General features: G+C 35.1%; 2 protein-coding genes across 5 annotated transcripts in view; one reads left to right on the top strand and one right to left on the bottom strand.

Annotated features, from left to right (window-relative positions):
* Window positions 1-1,427: 1,427 nt before the first annotated feature.
* On the bottom strand, window positions 1,428-12,381 carry LOC125663689 (uncharacterized). 2 transcript variants are annotated; one of them, XM_048896018.2, is made up of 7 exons: window positions 12,036-12,381; window positions 8,691-8,930; window positions 5,957-6,128; window positions 2,720-2,856; window positions 2,248-2,615; window positions 1,856-2,050; window positions 1,428-1,748 (listed from the first exon to the last, which is right to left on the bottom strand). In XM_048896018.2, the coding sequence occupies exons 1-7, from the start codon at window positions 12,132-12,134 to the stop codon at window positions 1,541-1,543; spliced, it is 1,419 nt and encodes a 472-aa protein (XP_048751975.2). In that variant the 5' UTR covers window positions 12,135-12,381; the 3' UTR covers window positions 1,428-1,540. The 2 variants fall into 2 exon arrangements, with proteins under 2 accessions (XP_048751975.2, XP_048751976.2); XM_048896019.2 differs by lacking the exon at window positions 8,691-8,930.
* A 1,588-nt stretch (window positions 12,382-13,969) lies between these two features.
* The window catches only part of LOC125663687 (tripartite motif-containing protein 45-like), a 13,263-nt gene continuing 8,800 nt past the window's right edge, over window positions 13,970-18,432 (top strand). The window contains exon 1 of one of the 3 annotated variants that reach the window (XM_048896013.2): window positions 13,970-14,771. In XM_048896013.2, coding sequence (XP_048751970.1) covers window positions 14,719-14,771 — 53 coding nt within the window. In that variant the 5' untranslated portion in view covers window positions 13,970-14,718. Of the gene's footprint in view, window positions 14,772-15,838; window positions 16,941-17,227; window positions 17,376-18,432 lie in introns of those variants that run through there. The other 2 variants (XM_048896014.2, XM_048896015.2) reach the window with 2 other exon arrangements.

The raw sequence follows: 18,432 nt of genomic DNA, 5'->3' as shown, positions 1-18,432 counted from the left end.
ATAGGTTGATTTAAAAGATGTCGAAGTTGTACAATTTCTAATAAAATCTGATATAGAATTCCATAAAGTGACTGCTGAAATGATAAAACATCTAAATATTCTAATATAAAGTAACTGCTGAAATGATAAAACATCTAAATATTCTAATATAAAGTAACTGCTGAAATGATAAAACATCTAAATATTCTAATATAAAGTAACTGCTGAAATGATAAAACATCTAAATATTCTAATATAAAGTAACTGCTGAAATGATAAAACATCTAAATATTCTAATATAAAGTAACTGCTGAAATGATAAAACATCTAAATATTCTAATATAAAGTAACTGCTGAAATGATAAAACATCTAAATATTCTAATATAAAGTAACTGCTGAAATGATAAAACATCTAAATATTCTAATATAAAGTAACTGCTGAAATGATAAAACATCTAAATATTCTAATATAAAGTAACTGCTGAAATGATAAAACATCTAAATATTCTAATATAAAGTAACTGCTGAAATGATAAAACATCTAAATATTCTAATATAAAGTAACTGCTGAAATGATAAAACATCTAAATATTCTAATATAAAGTAACTGCTGAAATGATAAAACATCTAAATATTCTAATATAAAGTAACTGCTGAAATGATAAAAGATCTAAATATTCTAATATAAAGTAACTGCTGAAATGATAAAAGATCTAAATATTCTAAATTTTGGGGGAGAAAAGCCAGCTTGCACATGTTCATCGGAATCGGCAATGTGTCAAGAGAATTTAAAAGGTGTTCTGTTTGGTTTGTGAAAAACAGTTTTTTTTACTGATCTTAATATACACGATCAATTAATTTGTACATGGTTATATTACAACATTTTCACCTCTATGGTTTGTGAAAAACAGTTTTTTTTACTGTTCTTGATATAAACGATAAATTAATTTGTACATAGTTAAATTACAACATTTTCACCTCAGCAACGCCCAACAAAGGAAGCACTGTAATATACAGTCAAAAGCTCCCAACATTTTCACCAAATATATATAATTTAAAAAAGTCTTCCTATAAACGAACTAAAGTTTGTTTAAAGGGAGACCATTTTTTTCCCAATAGGCCTTTATGTATATATATATATATATATATATATATATATATATATATATATATATAAAATTAAAACGTGGAAAGCCTGTGATACAGATTATTGTAATGTTGTTCAAATCTTAAAATGGACATATTTGTGAAGTTGCACTGAACTTTTGAAATGAAAAACGTCATTCAAGCTTGTGAGCATCAATATTTTGTTGCCAGATTTATATCATTGGATTAAGATATTTTGTTGCCAGATTTACAATTACTTCATATCCAGTAGCCCTACATATCAGTGATAGCAGTAAGATTTATTAGGACATATTTGCACGTTTCAAGATTTAAAACGATCTATTTTAAAACACAATTTTATTTCGACCAAGACTTTTACGTTTCTAAAAGCTCATGCCTATGATCCATGTATCGTAAAGGAGAGCGAGTTGTTACATATGTATAGTTATAGTCTCAACAATGTCTTTGTCTATTCGTAGACATCCATATTCTAAGTTTGCGATCATCTGCTACACTGACGAGGACTTCCTGGTCACGTGGGTGAAATGCAACGGCACTCACGCCGTTCTGCGTGGGTGCGTTTGGAAGCCGATGTGACAACCTCGAAACAATTTGATGCGAGTGACGATCCCATAGATGAACAATATCTGGGTCTGATTCACTGTAAAAAAAAAAGTTTAAAAGGTCAAAACAAAGGAATTCCGAAAATAAATTTAATAAAATCCAAATACATGCAAGTATTATAAAACTATTACATATATTAATTACTTTGCAACAAGGTCGGTAGATACACTTGGAAAGAAGTACGATAGGTTAAAAGAATTTTCTAGGGGTTTGTTGTCATCGAATGTTTCCGGTTTTTCTTCCATTTTTTTCAAGTTGATTACCATAGTGACGACTTCCTTTTCGTGCCAGATATTGTACTCATCAGCAGATAATCGCCTTAAGTTGTACACCAAGCACCTGGCAACATTCACAACATATTTAAAGTTTTCTCACAGCTTAGACTCAACGTATCTTGTACTCAATTAGAAAAAATCAGAAACAAAAGTCAATCATTGCAACCATTTCTAAATCACATCTAAATATATCTGAAGTACAAATTATCTAGGAATCATTTTGTCGAACAACTTTTTAAAATTCAGACATGGAGACGTTACCTGTGGTCCTCTGACAGCTGAATCCCTAAGCATTCGCTGTTGATTACAATTGTCTTGATAGGTTGAGGTGCCACTGGATCGGGAGAGTCCAAGTTAATTTTGTAGAATACGATTCTGTTGTGTTTCTCTAAATTTTTGCTCTGTAAGTAGAGCGCTGTCACCATTTCGTTTGTGGTTGTATTTGTTTGTTGTCCATTTGCTACGTCATAGTTCCATTCTGACCAGTCTATTACTTTCACAAAATTAGCATAAAACGCCATACCTTCCATATGCAGGAGTATTTTCACGTCCAAATTTTTCTTTGACAGAAAATTCTGAATGCGAAGCCCCAAAGACGGATCATTCTCATCTAAAACCTCATCCATAAGCTGAAAAGATATTGCAGATGTAGAGTTAATGGTCAAAATACCACATTGTAGTTTTGAAATGCATTTAACTGTCAAGTAGCCAAAGATATCAAAAAGAGGCTTACCTTACAAGCAGTTAATTTCCAGTCATCGGGAGACGAAGAATCGGTTGTATCTGCATTCAAGAACGTGTTGTTACTGAGCCATGTACCTCTAAATTGCGGAATTTCAGAACTCCTGGCCGCCACTATTTGTATAGCCCCTAAATTCAAACGAATAAAGTATGCACAACTATCTCACGATACTTTGTTTAGCAGGGACGAATCCAGAAGATTTTCAAAATGGTGGGGGGGGGGGGGGGGGGGGGGGGGGGGGGTCTGACCCATTAGAGTACTTTTCCATCCCAGTTGAATTCAGTTCACAAAATGGCAACAAGACAAGCGTGATTGTACTTACCCTATCTCTCTTGGTTAGCCAAGGTTTAAGTTATTAAAAGGTAGGTCGAAGTCCAAGGTCACTAAGTCAAAAGTCTTGGTACTAAAAGAAAGAGCTGTTCATGAGGCATCTTTATGTGAAAAATCAAAGCTCCACCCCTCTCCTGTTTGGTTCAAAAGATATATATATATATCCAAGGTTGAAGTCTTTGAAAAGTAGGTCAAAGTCCAAGGTCACTATGTCAAAGTCTTGGTACCAAATGAAAGGCTTGGTTATAACTATTTCTCTTGGCTAAACAAATATAAGTTAAAGTTTTTAAAAAGTAGTTTAAAGTCCAAGGTCACTAGGTCAAAAGTCTTGGTACCATATGAAAGGCCTGGTCATGGGAAATCTTTATTGAAATATCAAAACCCTACCCCTTTGGTTCAAAAGATAACGCAAAGGTTAATTTTTTTTTTATTTTTAAAGTGAGTCAAAGTCCAATGTCAAGGTAAAAAAAATATTGGTGTCAAATGAAATGCGAGGTCATGCGGAATTTATATGTGATATATTACAGCCCTATCACTCTTATTCACAAGATGTATCGATGTTAAGTAAAAGGTCAAGTTCACTAGGTCAAAAGTTTTTTACCAAAAGAAAGACCTGGTCATGAGGTATATCTATGCAAAATGTTTATGTTTATATCAAATTCATATCCCCTCCCTCAATTCAAAAGATATAGCCAAGATTAAAGTTTTGAAAAGTAGGTCAAAGTCCAAAGTAAAGATCAGTATATTCAAAATTTTGATACCAAATGTAAAGTCTTATTATAAAGAATATATAAGTGAAATATCAAAGCCCTTGTCTCAAAGGATGTATCTAAGGTTCAAGTTTTTCTTTTATATGTTAACGTTTAATTAAAAATCAAAAGGAAGCCGCGTTTAGGACTTACAGAGTTATACTAACGCACATAACGAAGGCATGGATCGCGCCTATAAATATATATCTAGCGTGCTTGACTTACGTGTACGTGGAACGTATGTATAACGTTTATTTTTAAAACCTGCATGGAACGTATGAAAGGCGTGTTGGAACGCATTTCGATGATTAAGGTAGCTCATTACACTAAAATTTTATTCAATTAAAACACCTCTTGTGAAGTATGATTTTACAATCGAAAGAGTGATAGAAGCTCTCAATTATTTTAAATGAATTTTTTGATATTTTTCCCGGAATGATTAGAAAGGTGTTTTGTTTGCAAATAAGAGATTCTTGAGTCCAAATTTTGCTGTAATTTGGTGCAGGATATGAATATCTAATAAAACATTACTAAGAGATTCAGATATGAACGTTCTAAAAAAATTTTTAGAAAAAATTATTTATAAAAATTGAAAACGTTATTTGTTAATATTTCTTAAATCTACGGATATAATCTTTAAAAAAAACCACGTCAGTTAGAAAAGAGATATATCGAAGAAATATGTCATAAAAAGAAATTGAAACATAACTTCATAAGAGGTGTTTTAACGAGCTATTAAATAAAAATTTAGTGTGATGAGCTTCCTTAAGGTATTTCCACCCTCCTGTGACGTCATAAGATTTTGCAAAGTCAATGATTTAATAAGATTTATGCATGACAGGAACATAGATTTTGTTGGAGTCTATTTCAATAGTTATTGTAAAAAATCTTGTTAATCATAAAATATTTCAAAAGTTTAAGTTATATATGAATAATCAATTATAAGTTTCAAAATATTGAATCTAAGGGCAATGACTGTTTTCATTAAATCATTTATCAAGTCCATTATGCGATAGATTTCTTTTATTTTTCATAAACATTTTGTATATTTTTTAAAGAAACAGTTTCATGAAATTGTTATGAATACCATTACATTCTGTATATCGTTTCAACCAGTTTTTGTGAAATTTGATAATGCTGTTTCAGAAAAATTGCAATTTTCTGACGTTGATAACAGGTACATTGTGCTAATTGATAAAAAATTCATTAATACTGCAACAGACTTGTTTTATCATTCTCATTTGTTACTAAGATATATTATTTCAAGAATCTATAAATCTAGAGGGGTTGAATTACCTTAAGTGACATGGATTCATGGCTCTTTTCAACCCATGTACTAGTAAAGTCGAACCCCAGATAGTCTCGCTTTCCCCTGACTCTCCAGCTCGTGCAAAGTCTAGTGAGCGAGTCTAGGGAAAGCGAGACTAAACCCCAGGACGCCTGTGAATACGCTATCTGTGAGTTACGAACACAATTAGTGCATTCCTAACAAGTTTCAAAAACGTAGAATAAGTTCTAAGGTCGTCAAGCAAATATTAGATACATCCATATGTGTTAAGTGAAAAGTACTACCGTTCCTATAACAGCGTGTCATTTCGCTTGATCGATAATTTTGACAGACCGGTCTGTCAACATAATTTTTGGAGAGCTACATTTCTGCAGCTAGCCAGTAAGTGTGTGTTTTGTTTTTCATACGTTAGTAGTGTGACAGTCGCATAATTATGACAGTCAAAGTATAATCATTGTCATTTTAATTGTAATCTGTTTGAGAAGGCTTTGGTCAAAAACTATCCAAGTTACCTACTAGAAATAAAGTATAAATTATTATTATGAAACCGGTCGGAGTACCTCAGTGGTTACAGAGAGACCGGGAGATCGTGAGATCCAGTCCTAAAACGTAAAAAAAAAAAAAGATTGCCCGGCCTTGAGAAGAAAGAGTCGAGAGTCTTTTGGGCATAATCTTAAAAACGCAGGCCCCGTGTCGCGACACGTGTAGAAAACCCGTGATGCTACAGCCCCGAGCGTCAAACATTGGTCCAAATTTACGGTACTTCACCTACAGATGCTGACGTTTCAATATGAGTGAAAATTTCTCGAAGGGAAGTTTAAAAAAAACTAAAAAGGAAAACGATGAGCCATTGTAGTTTACCCTTTTCTATGGAGAGAATTGCGACTGTGTTGAAGAACTCATCCTCCCTGCACACACAGTGTACAAGCAGGTGCGTCTCCGCCTTGTTAAATTCCACGTAGTTCACGTAAGAAGGATTATCTACAATTTGTTTGGAATGCATCAATGCAGTATCATGGCCATACCTCCAAATCTGCAATGCATTACAAAAACATATCAGCACTTGTAAATTTCAGGGCGTGGTTTACTAGTATACAAATTTACACGTATATCACCATTTCATCAACTTTTACGCTGGGTGCGTTCAGAGTAAACCCAGAGCAAACATCATCGATTTGCCGATGGTTTGAGTCGTTGGTACCATATTGGATCCTTCTATACTCTGAGCGAGTTTGAGTTACAAATGGCGAGGAATTCAACAATGTTACCATTAGTACCATTGTTATACCACTGACGGATCAGTTAGCACGAAATGTCAAACAAAGATACATGCATATTCATATATGTGTGTGTAATTTTGCAGCAAGAAGACGCGTTTAGAAATATGATAATAAGTACTGTTAATCACTTTCTCCTACAAATTATTTTCTCTTGCAAAATATGCGAAGATCATCGGACGAAATGCTTAGAGTGAGTGAGTGATTACTTAACCTCGGACGATATTCGGCTCGGCTGGATCTCTAGTCTTGCTTTCACCAGACTCTCTCGATACTTTGCACGAGCGCTCGAGAGTCTGCATGGGGAAAGCGAGACTACTGGATCTCAGCCGAAATTAGTGATTTCTAAGACATTACCATACCATTATATAACCTTGATGTTTTTAAAACTCATTTCCGTCTGTTCTGGGTCATGTTTGAAGCAACATGTCTGAAATTGTCTACAGTTGATGTCTACGACAGCTGTGATACATAATCTGTTGCTTTCAGCATGTACGCGATGAACACCATTTTTGATTACGTCATAAATAAAATTACCAATGCTGACAACGCAGCAGGGTTAAGGTGTCCCGAGTAAAGTTAAAATAATCATCATAAAATGTACCTCGGTGCACCATACTCCCCGTCGAGGCCTCATTACGTCACCTACGAACTCTGGTGGAAGTTTGCTCGGTGCACTTCATACTATATGACGTCACAATATAAAAGTACGTCACGACGTACAGGTCTATAGTTGTATCGCGGGGAAAATGTCATAATATTTTCTCGCTATTTATTGCCGTTATCTAGTGTTCAAGCTGTATGTGTTTTAATCTGTTTGTCAGATGATCCCCCCCCCCTAAATTTCTTCAATAATATATAAGTCTCATATATTTATATATAATATGTGAACGAAAGACTGTAAAGTAATCTTTACATCACTTTGTGACCTTGATATCGCCCCCGATGTGTATAGTCATTTAGAATAAAGAAAACCAACGCATGTACATATCGACTCGTTACAGGTGAAAGATGACGATATTTTATTTCGACCTAGGCATATTCAGAAAGGTAACTAGTTGCAGATTTAGGATTTTGATACGGAAGGTACAATATTTTGCCTCGTTTAGATACGATTTGGATGTGAATGTGGAAAATGCCCAACATTTGAGTTGAGATTATGGAAATTGCTATATTTGAGAGGATATTGTACCGATCCGTATCACTCTTTAAATTTACCATATCAATGTCGACATATCAAGCCCAAGCTGCAAATGATTTGAGTGCATCTTTCACCTGGAACGAGGTGATAAACAACTAAAAGTCTAGCGGATAAAAATAGCTCTACGTCACTTGTATGACGACGTACAAGTAATAGGTAAGCAAAGGATTTCCCCACGTGATACGATGTTTATTAATGTATTGACAAACGATTTTTACTAAAAATATGCGACGCTTGAAAGAATTTTACTTTTATATGAATATGCTGTTTTTACTTGTTATTTTACCCGGGACACCTTAACCCCGCTGTGAAAGTTCTAGGTTGTCTGCAGAAATAAATTTTACTAACAAACATTGCCACCACTGTCGTATCAATGGTTAAGAATTCTTTCGGTGGTAACTTTTGTTAACCAACGGTAGTATTCTGAACTCTATCACACGGAGAACACATTATATCTATGGCAATGTCATATTAAGATCGTCCATGTATTTTCATATCATGACAGGGTTGGTAACCAAATCTCGCAGTCGTTCCGAATTAATCTGAATGTAAAAATTCTAATGATATTTCAACAAAGGTCACTTTACTCTTCGGCTTTTATCACAAACTGAACGCCACACACTATACTTACTGTCTATTTATTACATAAACTAACCCCTGTTTGTTCACCGCGTTTTGGCTGTGCAAATGTGGTTCTAAGGGTATAAAACTTCTCATGAAGCAAGGAAGTTAAGTCTACTAGAGCCTTGGTTTCATGATGATTCGAGTAACACCAGTTTTCGCATTCCAACGAATAAGCTAGACCAAAAGATAAAGCGTGAATAAAGGATAACTATTCAAGTGTTTAAATAACAAAACTGTGTGCAATGGCCAAAGCCGCGAATTTTGGTGCCCACGAAAATTTATGTAAACACACTACATTTCAGCTTATTTCATTGAAGTCAAACAAGGGTTAAATAATTCATTCAGTAGATAGTCCTAAGTTCAAAATCCTGTGGACTCAATTTCACTTAACATGATTGTTTCTGCGATTTGGAGGTGATTCGTTCTCATGGTTTGTTCTTCAATGACAGGTTAATAACAAGAAGCTTTGACAAGACTGACGAGAGCAACTTACATTTACAATACCGTCTGCTCCACATGTAGCAAGCAGCTGTCCACTGTTGGAGAAGCAGACGTAATATACTTCGTCCACGTGACCCTCACATGTTTGATGTAGATATACTGGCACATGGTACGTCAGTCGCTTTAGTTCCGATTTCCAACTTATCGCATTATGACGCGAGTATCGACATCCAAGTCGTCTGAATGTCAGACATTTCCATAAACTTTCGTCTTGAGCTACACGATACCAATTCTGAAAACAATGGCCAATTTGTATCCTGAGTTTGAAATTTAGAATGGTCATTGGATATGCTTAACTTCCAGAGAGAGAGAGAGAGAAAATGTCTATTTCATACATGTAGGTTGTTTTTTCACAATGTATATCAATCATAAATATCTTAAATATTATACATGTATATCAAATCCATGGAAATAACATGTACCTTATAAAGGAAAGGTGTGGGAGAGGTTCAGTTTTATCAAGTAATTTCAACATCGATATGAAGTCAGAATCGTAACTACTCGGTTATTTCCGTAACCGAGCATCATCCCATTTTGCTAGAATATGTATGAATGCAGCGGGAAAGTTCATGATAGATATGCGTTTTTTGCAATAATAAAATATCTATAAGCTATTTCACATATTTCTATAACATATTTTTGAGTGTCCACTGTCCCTGAAGGGCAAGAGTCAAACCAACCATATACAGAAATGCAGTCATGAAACAGTTTGGATTAGTGGACCGTCTTCCACAGAGCCCAGTCACTACTCATATGGAGACGTCACCACTGCAAAATAAAAGGCCTATGCTCGGCGCTTATGGCCTTTGAACAGGGAGGGATCTTTATCGTGCCACACCTGCTGTGACACGGAGCCTCGGTTTTTGCGGTCTCATCCGAAGGACCGGCTCATTAATCGCCTCTTGCGACAAGCAAGGGGTACTGAGGACCTATTCTAACCCGGATCCCCATGGGAAGAACAGTGGTATGCTGATGATTGTGATTTAAACGAATAGATAATCACGCTAGAAACATTTTACTTGCCAATCATGATCCCACTTCGCTCTATAACCGGGAGGTCGTAAGTTCTAGTTCCGCTCTTGCCGTGGCCGCGTCAAACCTAAGACGTAATTATAGGCCTGTAGTGATTACTCCATCGTCAAACGCTCGGCATTTAGAAGTGAGAGCCACGGGTATTTCGAATATGACTTTGAAAACGGAAGTCCCGTGTCGCGGCAGGCGTTGGCATCTTTTAAAAGAACACTCGCTGCTACGGCCGTAAGCGTTTAAGCATATGTCTAAATTGGTGGTACTTTTTAAGTAGGATAATATGCTTACTATACATAGCTTACTTATCCCCTCGCAACAAAGTTTCAGGAAATAAAGTAACTTGTCTATGCATACACCTGAGGTATATACTGGGATTGGGGAGTTCGTGGGACCGGTGCAAAATGCGATAGGACACACATTTATTTTGACTTTCATACTGATAGGACTAACACTTTTTATTTTTTATTTTATTTTCAACACTGATAGAACAGCAATATCTTTTTATTGCAAATGTATTGATCAATGTAAAATATATATATATATATAAAAGTATTTTAAACTTTTAATTCAAATCGTAGAACATACCTGTCTTATAAACAATAATAATGAATTGTATACATGCTTTATTTCATGTCCAATTTGAATATACTAGAGACAATTTGCAATAACATTCCGGACCAGTAGATTTCAATCTGATTGAGTAGATTTAGTAGTGAAAGTGCATGAAGTGGAAATTTAGAAACGATACGCTTCAATTATCAACGACAACACCTGCCCCCCCCCCCCCCCCCCCCAAATAGTTACCGTGTAAGGTATTGATAAGGCGAGTATTTAATCCTTTCAAGAGTTTTGATAGTCCTCGTTTATTAATTTATGTAAGAAAAATAAATGTATATGTATTTTTAATTCATTTGGCATTGATTTGACAGACAGTATATATACATATCGACCTAGGCCTATTTAAAACTAATTCATTGGCATAGATTTGATTTTTAAAACACTTAACCCTGAACAGTTTATCCCAGCAAAACAAATTTCAAATTAGGTAATAGATAACCAAAAACAAAACAAACTAGTTCTAATTGTAACGGGGACCGTTACATATGTTCCCCAAACCTCCCCCAATTAAAAAGCGATGTCCTTGTGAATCTATAGCAAAAAATCATTTTATTTTAGCCTTTAATTACATGTAGTACGTTCAGTATGGTCATTTCAGTACCAAAAAAATGAAAGAAAGCGTTGCACGCGCATACACGCGCACACGTGTATGATTCAGAATTTTTGTTGATGTCGTTCAACAAGCATGTGTATCATATACCCACAGTGTGAATTTCATAACGTTTCCACCAAATATAAGGAAGTTATAGCGATTTTAAAATCGTCCAATCAGAATTCAGCACACGTGCATGCACGTGCTGAGCAGCAATTCTAACCACAGCAATTTGTAAGGAGTACCAAGACACATCTAAACCATTAATATGAATAGAATTTGATGAAAAACAAAAACGTTATCGTCCTTTAAAAATTGAACATTTAAAAAACGTTGCACGCGCATGCGCGTGTGCGTTGGCATTTTTTTGTTACACCAATATATAGATACACATATTGTCTACGTATGCTGTGAATATCATCTCATTCGCTTCATAAATAAGATAGTTACAAACGTTTTAGTATTATCCAATCAAAATGAAGTTCACGTGCATGCGCGTGCAAATTGGTAATTTTGACCATGCAAATCAGTTAAGGGTCTCAATATCTATCTATGATATGAATTTCAAGCCATTTCAATGAACAACAAAAAAGTTAGACTGATTCCAAAGTTAGTGTACAAATTTTGTAATGCGCGTGCACGCGCATGCGTGCACGTGCTGACAAAATAAATATTATTTTTCATATGTACAAATGATATACTATCATCCTATTTAGGTTTTATATCGCTTCCTTCAATATTCTGATTTTGCATTTTTTGTACCAAAATTGCAATGCACGTGCGCGCGCGTGCATGCACGTGCAGACAAAATGACTATCACTATGCACATCTACAAACGCTATACTATCATCCTGGAAAGTTTCATATCGATCCCTTTTGTAGTTTCTGAGAACACTACCGGACAAAAAAGTACCGGAGAAAAAGAATAATAATAATAATAATAATAATAATAAGAAACAGAGTAAAAACAATATGTTCCCAAACTTTGTTTGGGGAACATAAAAATGGTTTCACTAAGAGTATGCCTTGGATTGAATATGTTCATGAATGTTTGTCCGTGATGGATACGTATCATCATTACAAAGGAGGCAACATTACCTTGCAAGTTCTCGAAGCGATGTTTAATTCTCGTACATCCAAATAAGAAAATACCACCAACAAAACTGGATCCGTTAGGCTTTTCCAGGTATCTTCCATTTTCCCAAAGGAAGATAACTCTAATACGAAACTGCGAACAATTAGGTTATGTACAGTAGTGTCATTTTAAAACTAAATGATCTTTAATTCAGTCAGTCAGGCATTATTATCGAACTGAGTTCACTGTAACCACCTGACAATCAGTAAGGCATTTGTTTCGCCCGTCCGTCCTAACAAACATAGTGATCCAGAGACAAAATGAAATCCTGTTGCATGTTGGTACGTATATAAATGCAGTTTAAAGTTATATTTAGAAATCTTTTCGGCACGGATCTAAGTTTTGATAGCCTAAAGTAGTACACATAAAACCGTAAGAAACTGAAGAAGCAGGAGGGGGAGGGGGGGGGGATGTACTTGATTGAAGAGCTACTGTAATAGATTGGCTTGAGTTCATCCATGGGTAGGTCTATTTTTTGTCAAGTCACACGCGTTAATTTCAATCGATTCGACTTGGTATCTCTACAATCCACTTTGAGCTCATATTGCACAATTAATAACGACTAACGTGCATTTCTAAAATGATAGCTTCACTCTCCTGATTTTGATATGTCCTCACAGCGACCAATTAAAATCGGGAGTGATAAAAAGATTCATCTTAATTAGATTGTTCCATATGATAACTATTACATCCTTCAACTGATGAATTATTCTTCGTATACGGTAATAGTAGATTCTAAACAATTTCAATATATGTAATTAATTTCAGTGTCATACTCTTAATATTCCAAGTAGACAACTGTCATTTCCCCTTTCATTATCAATATTTTTATAAAATTTTCAAAGCGTGTTCTCGTTTCAACTTTATATACTGTTTCGAAATTTTATTGGTGTTATATATCGCATATTCGTATTTATATTGTCGAGAAGAAGAAGAAAACCCAAACACCAGTAGCGCAACAATGCGAAATCTGAATGAAATTTTCTCATGTTTTCAATTTAGCGATCAATGTAAAGTATCACGAACAAGATTTTATCTGCGGCATTTTAATTTTTCTCATTACGACAACTCCCAGTTCCATTATATTGATATATCAGAAGCACAGCTTTGAAATCTTCAGGCAAAACAGTTCTATCACTTTGCTTGATTATTTTGACGACACAGAGGGATAACAACATACCGAACGATTTTTCTTTGAATTCAACTTTGTAAAAATAACAACAACAAAATGTTAAAGACATTTCGAATTTTAAAATGTATATTTGAAATTAAAATATAAAAAAGACACATTCCGTTACACATTATTTTCTTTATTTTGTTATTTTCTAAATGTCCGATAAGGAAATGGCGCACGGTCAGCACATCAGTATGTTTCTGGGATTAGATTTGAACACATGCTTTGTAGATTTGTATGCATGTATGCAACAGACAAAGTAATTACTTACAGATACGCTTCTGGTTCGAGCGTGTGGTGAAGAAAAGGTGATCCATTTTTAGATGTGTGCGAACGTATCATGCTTATCGTTCATCAATCTCTTCTGCTGCATCCTCTTCTTTGCACATGCGCACTGGACACCTGTGGCGATGATTTTGGCAAATTTCTTTGATCTCCGACAAAAACATCTTTAAAATGGGGTGGATTTGATAATGATTTTATTTGAGAGCGGTAAGTATTAATATAGTTAACTTAACCTTACTAATATATGTCTATTTCTTTAGTCCTGATCCTTATCATTGCAGACTAAGAGCTGAACATCCAACTCCGCGCTAATTAGCAGTATCCGCCTGCAAGTTCTCGCGCTACTTACCCCTCTAATAATCTGTCTCATTCATTGTTTTGTTTGATTATTATATGCGCCTGTAGGTGCCGTCTGTCGATTAATGAGGGATTAAGAATATTTTTTTATCTGCTGAACTGGTGCAATCACAGTTTAAAAAAAAACCTGTACGTCAATTCCCTCTGACATGTCTGTTAAATTTTTTTAACGGACCATTTCCATCCCATCCGTTTTCTCCATTTGCCCGGCAGCTAACAAGACTTGTTGTATCACCTGCATGACTGCCCAACTTCTGACGAGACCTTTAAATGAATATTACCCCGCTATATAGGTAGAGAAACATGCCCCATGCTACGTACGCAAGGCCGTGAAAAGATAGGAAAATTAACTTTATTTTGAAACCCCTCACAAACTTCCGTACGTTACATGCATGTGTCGACTAAGCATCCAGTTTTTAGTTGCAGATTTATTTATATATATATGATATATCAGATAAAATTGTAACATTCACCAGTGTTTATATTACCGTCTTATCCAACCTTCACGAAATATGACTCACTATCTAAAAATCTGACTGTTAAGATAACTGCAAACACCCTCTTTCACCTCTCTTGAAATAAGGAAATGAACCAGTTGCTATGACAATTGAATCTTTCTCCTCGTCTCAAAATAGATTAGCGCTTAAAAATTGGAATTTTGTAGTTGCCAACAATATGCACTCTTTGCACATGTTCACTGTACAGTTTCGATGCTCAAACACATCTATAGAGCACTCATGAAATTAATGTCATTATATTATGATCAGTAATGATTATTTTCCCTTTTGGTACAGAAAGTAAAATTTAAAGACTTCACAAATAAAAAAAAAATGTCTGACGAATCACAGAAGTCCAATCCAGATAGCCCGGTCCAGTCCTCGTGGTGAGTGTCAGCTCTATTGAATATTTAACTCTTCTCAACCCCGCCCCCTGTCCTTTTGACTTTAATGGCCCCATGTCCACTCATCGCCCCTTGTCTCCAATCCTTGCTCTCCATATTTATTGTCTGAAAATCTCCACGACATTCCTATACCTCTTCCTCTCCGCCAGTGCTCTTGCACCAACACTGTGACAGTACTTGACATTGAAATCAAGAATACCTGTTTATTATCATCATAGGTTGAGTTATTTATAGCCTCTTACATGTTATCGTTAATTATCAGTGGTATTTTGTTTGGTAGTAAGTTATGTTATGAGAAACAAATACTGAAATGTATCTATGACTGTATACTTGCATTGCACAACCAATACCTGTTACTACTTTTAAATTTTTATGTTTTCGCATCATGAATGAAATTCAAGGAGTAATCTTATCCATGTTCTTATTTTGGCTACATTTCAAAATCATCGACTTAGACAATATTTTTATTCAAAATCTGAATGGAATTGGGCAGCAGGATAAATCTATATGAGCCCTCTCCCTGCAAAATAATTTTCAAAATAATTCTAGATTTAAGTGTTTCCAGACTATTTTCTTCTTGATGTGTATTTCATATATAAAACTTAAGAAACCATCAATCGAGAACAAACTACACGTAAAGTTAAAAGATTTGAAATGATATGAACTCGATACCGTGACTTTGTAATACCCAATTGATGATCACCGAGCTTCATTTGTTACATGTACTTTAAGATTGATTCATTTCATATTTTTCTATTTCTTCATACCTCTATTTTTAAGCAAAGTATATTCTAAAACCATTGATTTCAGGAACTAGAGTTTCTACGCAATCATAATATATTTAAAAAATCATAATGTGTATACATTGCCCGCATGTCTTTTCTATAAGTACGAGAGCCAGTCTAAGCTGTTGGGCGAAGTATCATGTAGTTTGGAATGAAAACGTATTTTATTCCGTTGCTTTAAACTTAGTAGCCAAAATAAAGTTGTAGATAAACACTATTGGAACAGGGTTACAATGTTTTATCAGTTTGACTTCAAACTTTTTTTTTTTTTTTTTTTTTTTTTATACAAAAGGATGTTTACGAATGAACTCTTCATTGAAGTGTTCTTCCAGCTTAATACTCCGCGAACAAATCAGACTTTACCTGCATGTAAAAAAAACATTCTTTTATGAAGGTGACTTCGTTCAACAATGTGTATTTCAGTACATCTCTTGGCTTGTGACTTAGGTCATTCTTTCTGATGAAGGACTAACCCTGTTTCATTTGGCATGGTATTTGACCGTGCTGGCTGCAGGCGGCCGGGTTACGACGATCGAGTCTTGTCTACTGACTCTGTTCAATGTCTCTAGTATGTGGTGGTAAAAACTAAAAATTGTAGGCTTTGACTTTGATAATTTGCAGTGACAGTTCCTGGGGATATCTAAGATGGAAATATCTCGAGTTTGTTTTTGGTTGTAGACTATTTAGTGTGGGTATTTTAACATACCCGAGAATGTACTTAACCATAGTACCTCGTATATGAATCTGTCCCAGTGTACAAGTTACGATACATCGCACGCTATGATATATAATTAGAAAAATAAGCTCTTACTATGACTTTGCTTCTAAACACAACCATATGATGCAGAGTGGTAGACAATGAATAAAAGTGACAATAATTGTAGATATCCTAACAAGATGGCAACTTGCACATGTGTACAGTTGTTGATGTTATGCAAATGAATGAATATAATTACGGACAATTTTTGATAGACAGGACGCAGAGATAAGGATTTATTTTTTATGACCCACGGAGAACCAGTTTTAAGACTGAGCGCATGAGTAGAGAAGATAGCTCACTCGTGTATTCCTCGTACTTGAGTTCCTATCGTGAAACATCTGTTGTTTGCAGCTAGCAATTCTATGTCTGCTTATGTTCAACCGCCATTTTGTTCAAATCTTCCACTATCCAAAATGGCGGCGGGTAGCTGATTCACAATTACACCGATGGGTTATTTTGGGGCCTTTTTATTGCGATAGCGGGTCGTTGTTGGATTTTCGAGCCCTTTGAAGTTTTCTGGCATATTAGTGGTTTATCTATCGTTCTGGGCTCTCTTTTCTTTGACATGGACGACTCCGGTGTATTAGAGAAGATCGGAAAGAAAAGGTTAGTGATTTTATATTCGACCAGGTGGCGCCTGTTGTAATGATACCTTTAACAATGCATCTGGATTCCATTTAATCTGATTTAACTAAATAACTTGACAGATTCTAAGATCGTGTATTCACTGTTGTTTGGTGGTGTTGTGAATGGAATCTGATTGTAGAATTACACAGAACTTTAAACTTCAAAAATTTAAAAAAAAAAATTAAAAACTAAATCTATTGGAATGAGGCTGCCAAAGCGGTGGCATATCTTCTATTTCAATGTATATATGCATTTTCTTCTGTTATCATATCAAGATTTGTGCCTGGGTTGTTTTACCACTGCTGGTTACCAAGGCGTTTAGATAAAATTTCTCCGTAATACTTTGTTCATTAAACGGTGATATTTGTTACGAAAGGGAACTTTAACCAGAATGTCTTTTCTAGGAATAATAAGGTATTTATGTAAAATTCATCGATTACAGAGTATTTTAAACAGAGGTTAGCGAACTCTAGCTTCTTACGCACACGTTTTCATTTTGAACCAACGATGTTCTTCTTATAGTTTTCTTTCTTGGCATTTTTGGGATAGGACGTGAGCTTCATTAGTCATCACAACCTGTCTTCGCCTTTGATTTCACACACTTTTACCGAGTCCAAGGCACTTCAACCTAAACATTTGGCACTCTACACTCGATCAGTTATGCATATAATTTCATTTTCTGAACAGAAACTAGTTATCTTCCCCAGTTTATACACATCTTATATTGAATCAAGATCTGTATCTAAAGCAGATGAAAAAGATGAATCTATTCTTGTTGTTGTTTTTCCCCGCCAGTGCTTCACTGGTGTAGATGAATAACTGCGTTATGTCATTAAGGAATTCTATGTAGGATTGCGTTTATTATAAGAGTGTGGTATTTGCCATTCGCTCGGTATTAGAAGCTTCGACTTTTGCCATTGTTAAGTACCAGTTGAAATATTTGTGATATTGGAATTCTTTTGATCACTTCATATCTGGGTAAGAGTCAAGTAGTCTTATGATTTTACATTGTCTGGAAGTGAAAAGAAAACTTCACGATATATTTACTGAAACAAGTTATTTCGATATTGAAAAAAAAAAAACATTCCGTAATTTTATATATCATTTATGCCATCCTCAGCAATGGCTAGATTCCATCTTTGAATGGTTGACAGATAAAGAAAGTGTTTATCATTTCCAGGTGTTACATTAATGATTGCAATGCTCATGCACCTTCTTTCTTTCCGTAATACCAACCAGTGTTTCTGAATAAATTCTCTCAGAAACGGTTAGAGACCCCCCATTATATTTCTGGTCTTTTTTAATTTTTGAAGGGTGATATAGGACATATTGCACCTCTGTGACGTAAGCAGAACAGATAACCTCCTGCTGATTCTAGTTTATTGCCACACTCTCGTCTGCTAGTTTTACACTCGCGTGTTTAGAACGAATTCCTTAGGCAAATCAATGATAATATCATGCTAATTAATGA

The sequence above is a fragment of the Ostrea edulis genome, chromosome 1 (assembly GCF_947568905.1).
Source record: "Ostrea edulis chromosome 1, xbOstEdul1.1, whole genome shotgun sequence".
Taxonomy (NCBI): Eukaryota; Metazoa; Mollusca; class Bivalvia; order Ostreida; family Ostreidae; genus Ostrea; species Ostrea edulis.
Note: the sequence above shows the minus strand (reverse complement) of the source record. Positions and strands in the feature narration are given on the sequence as shown.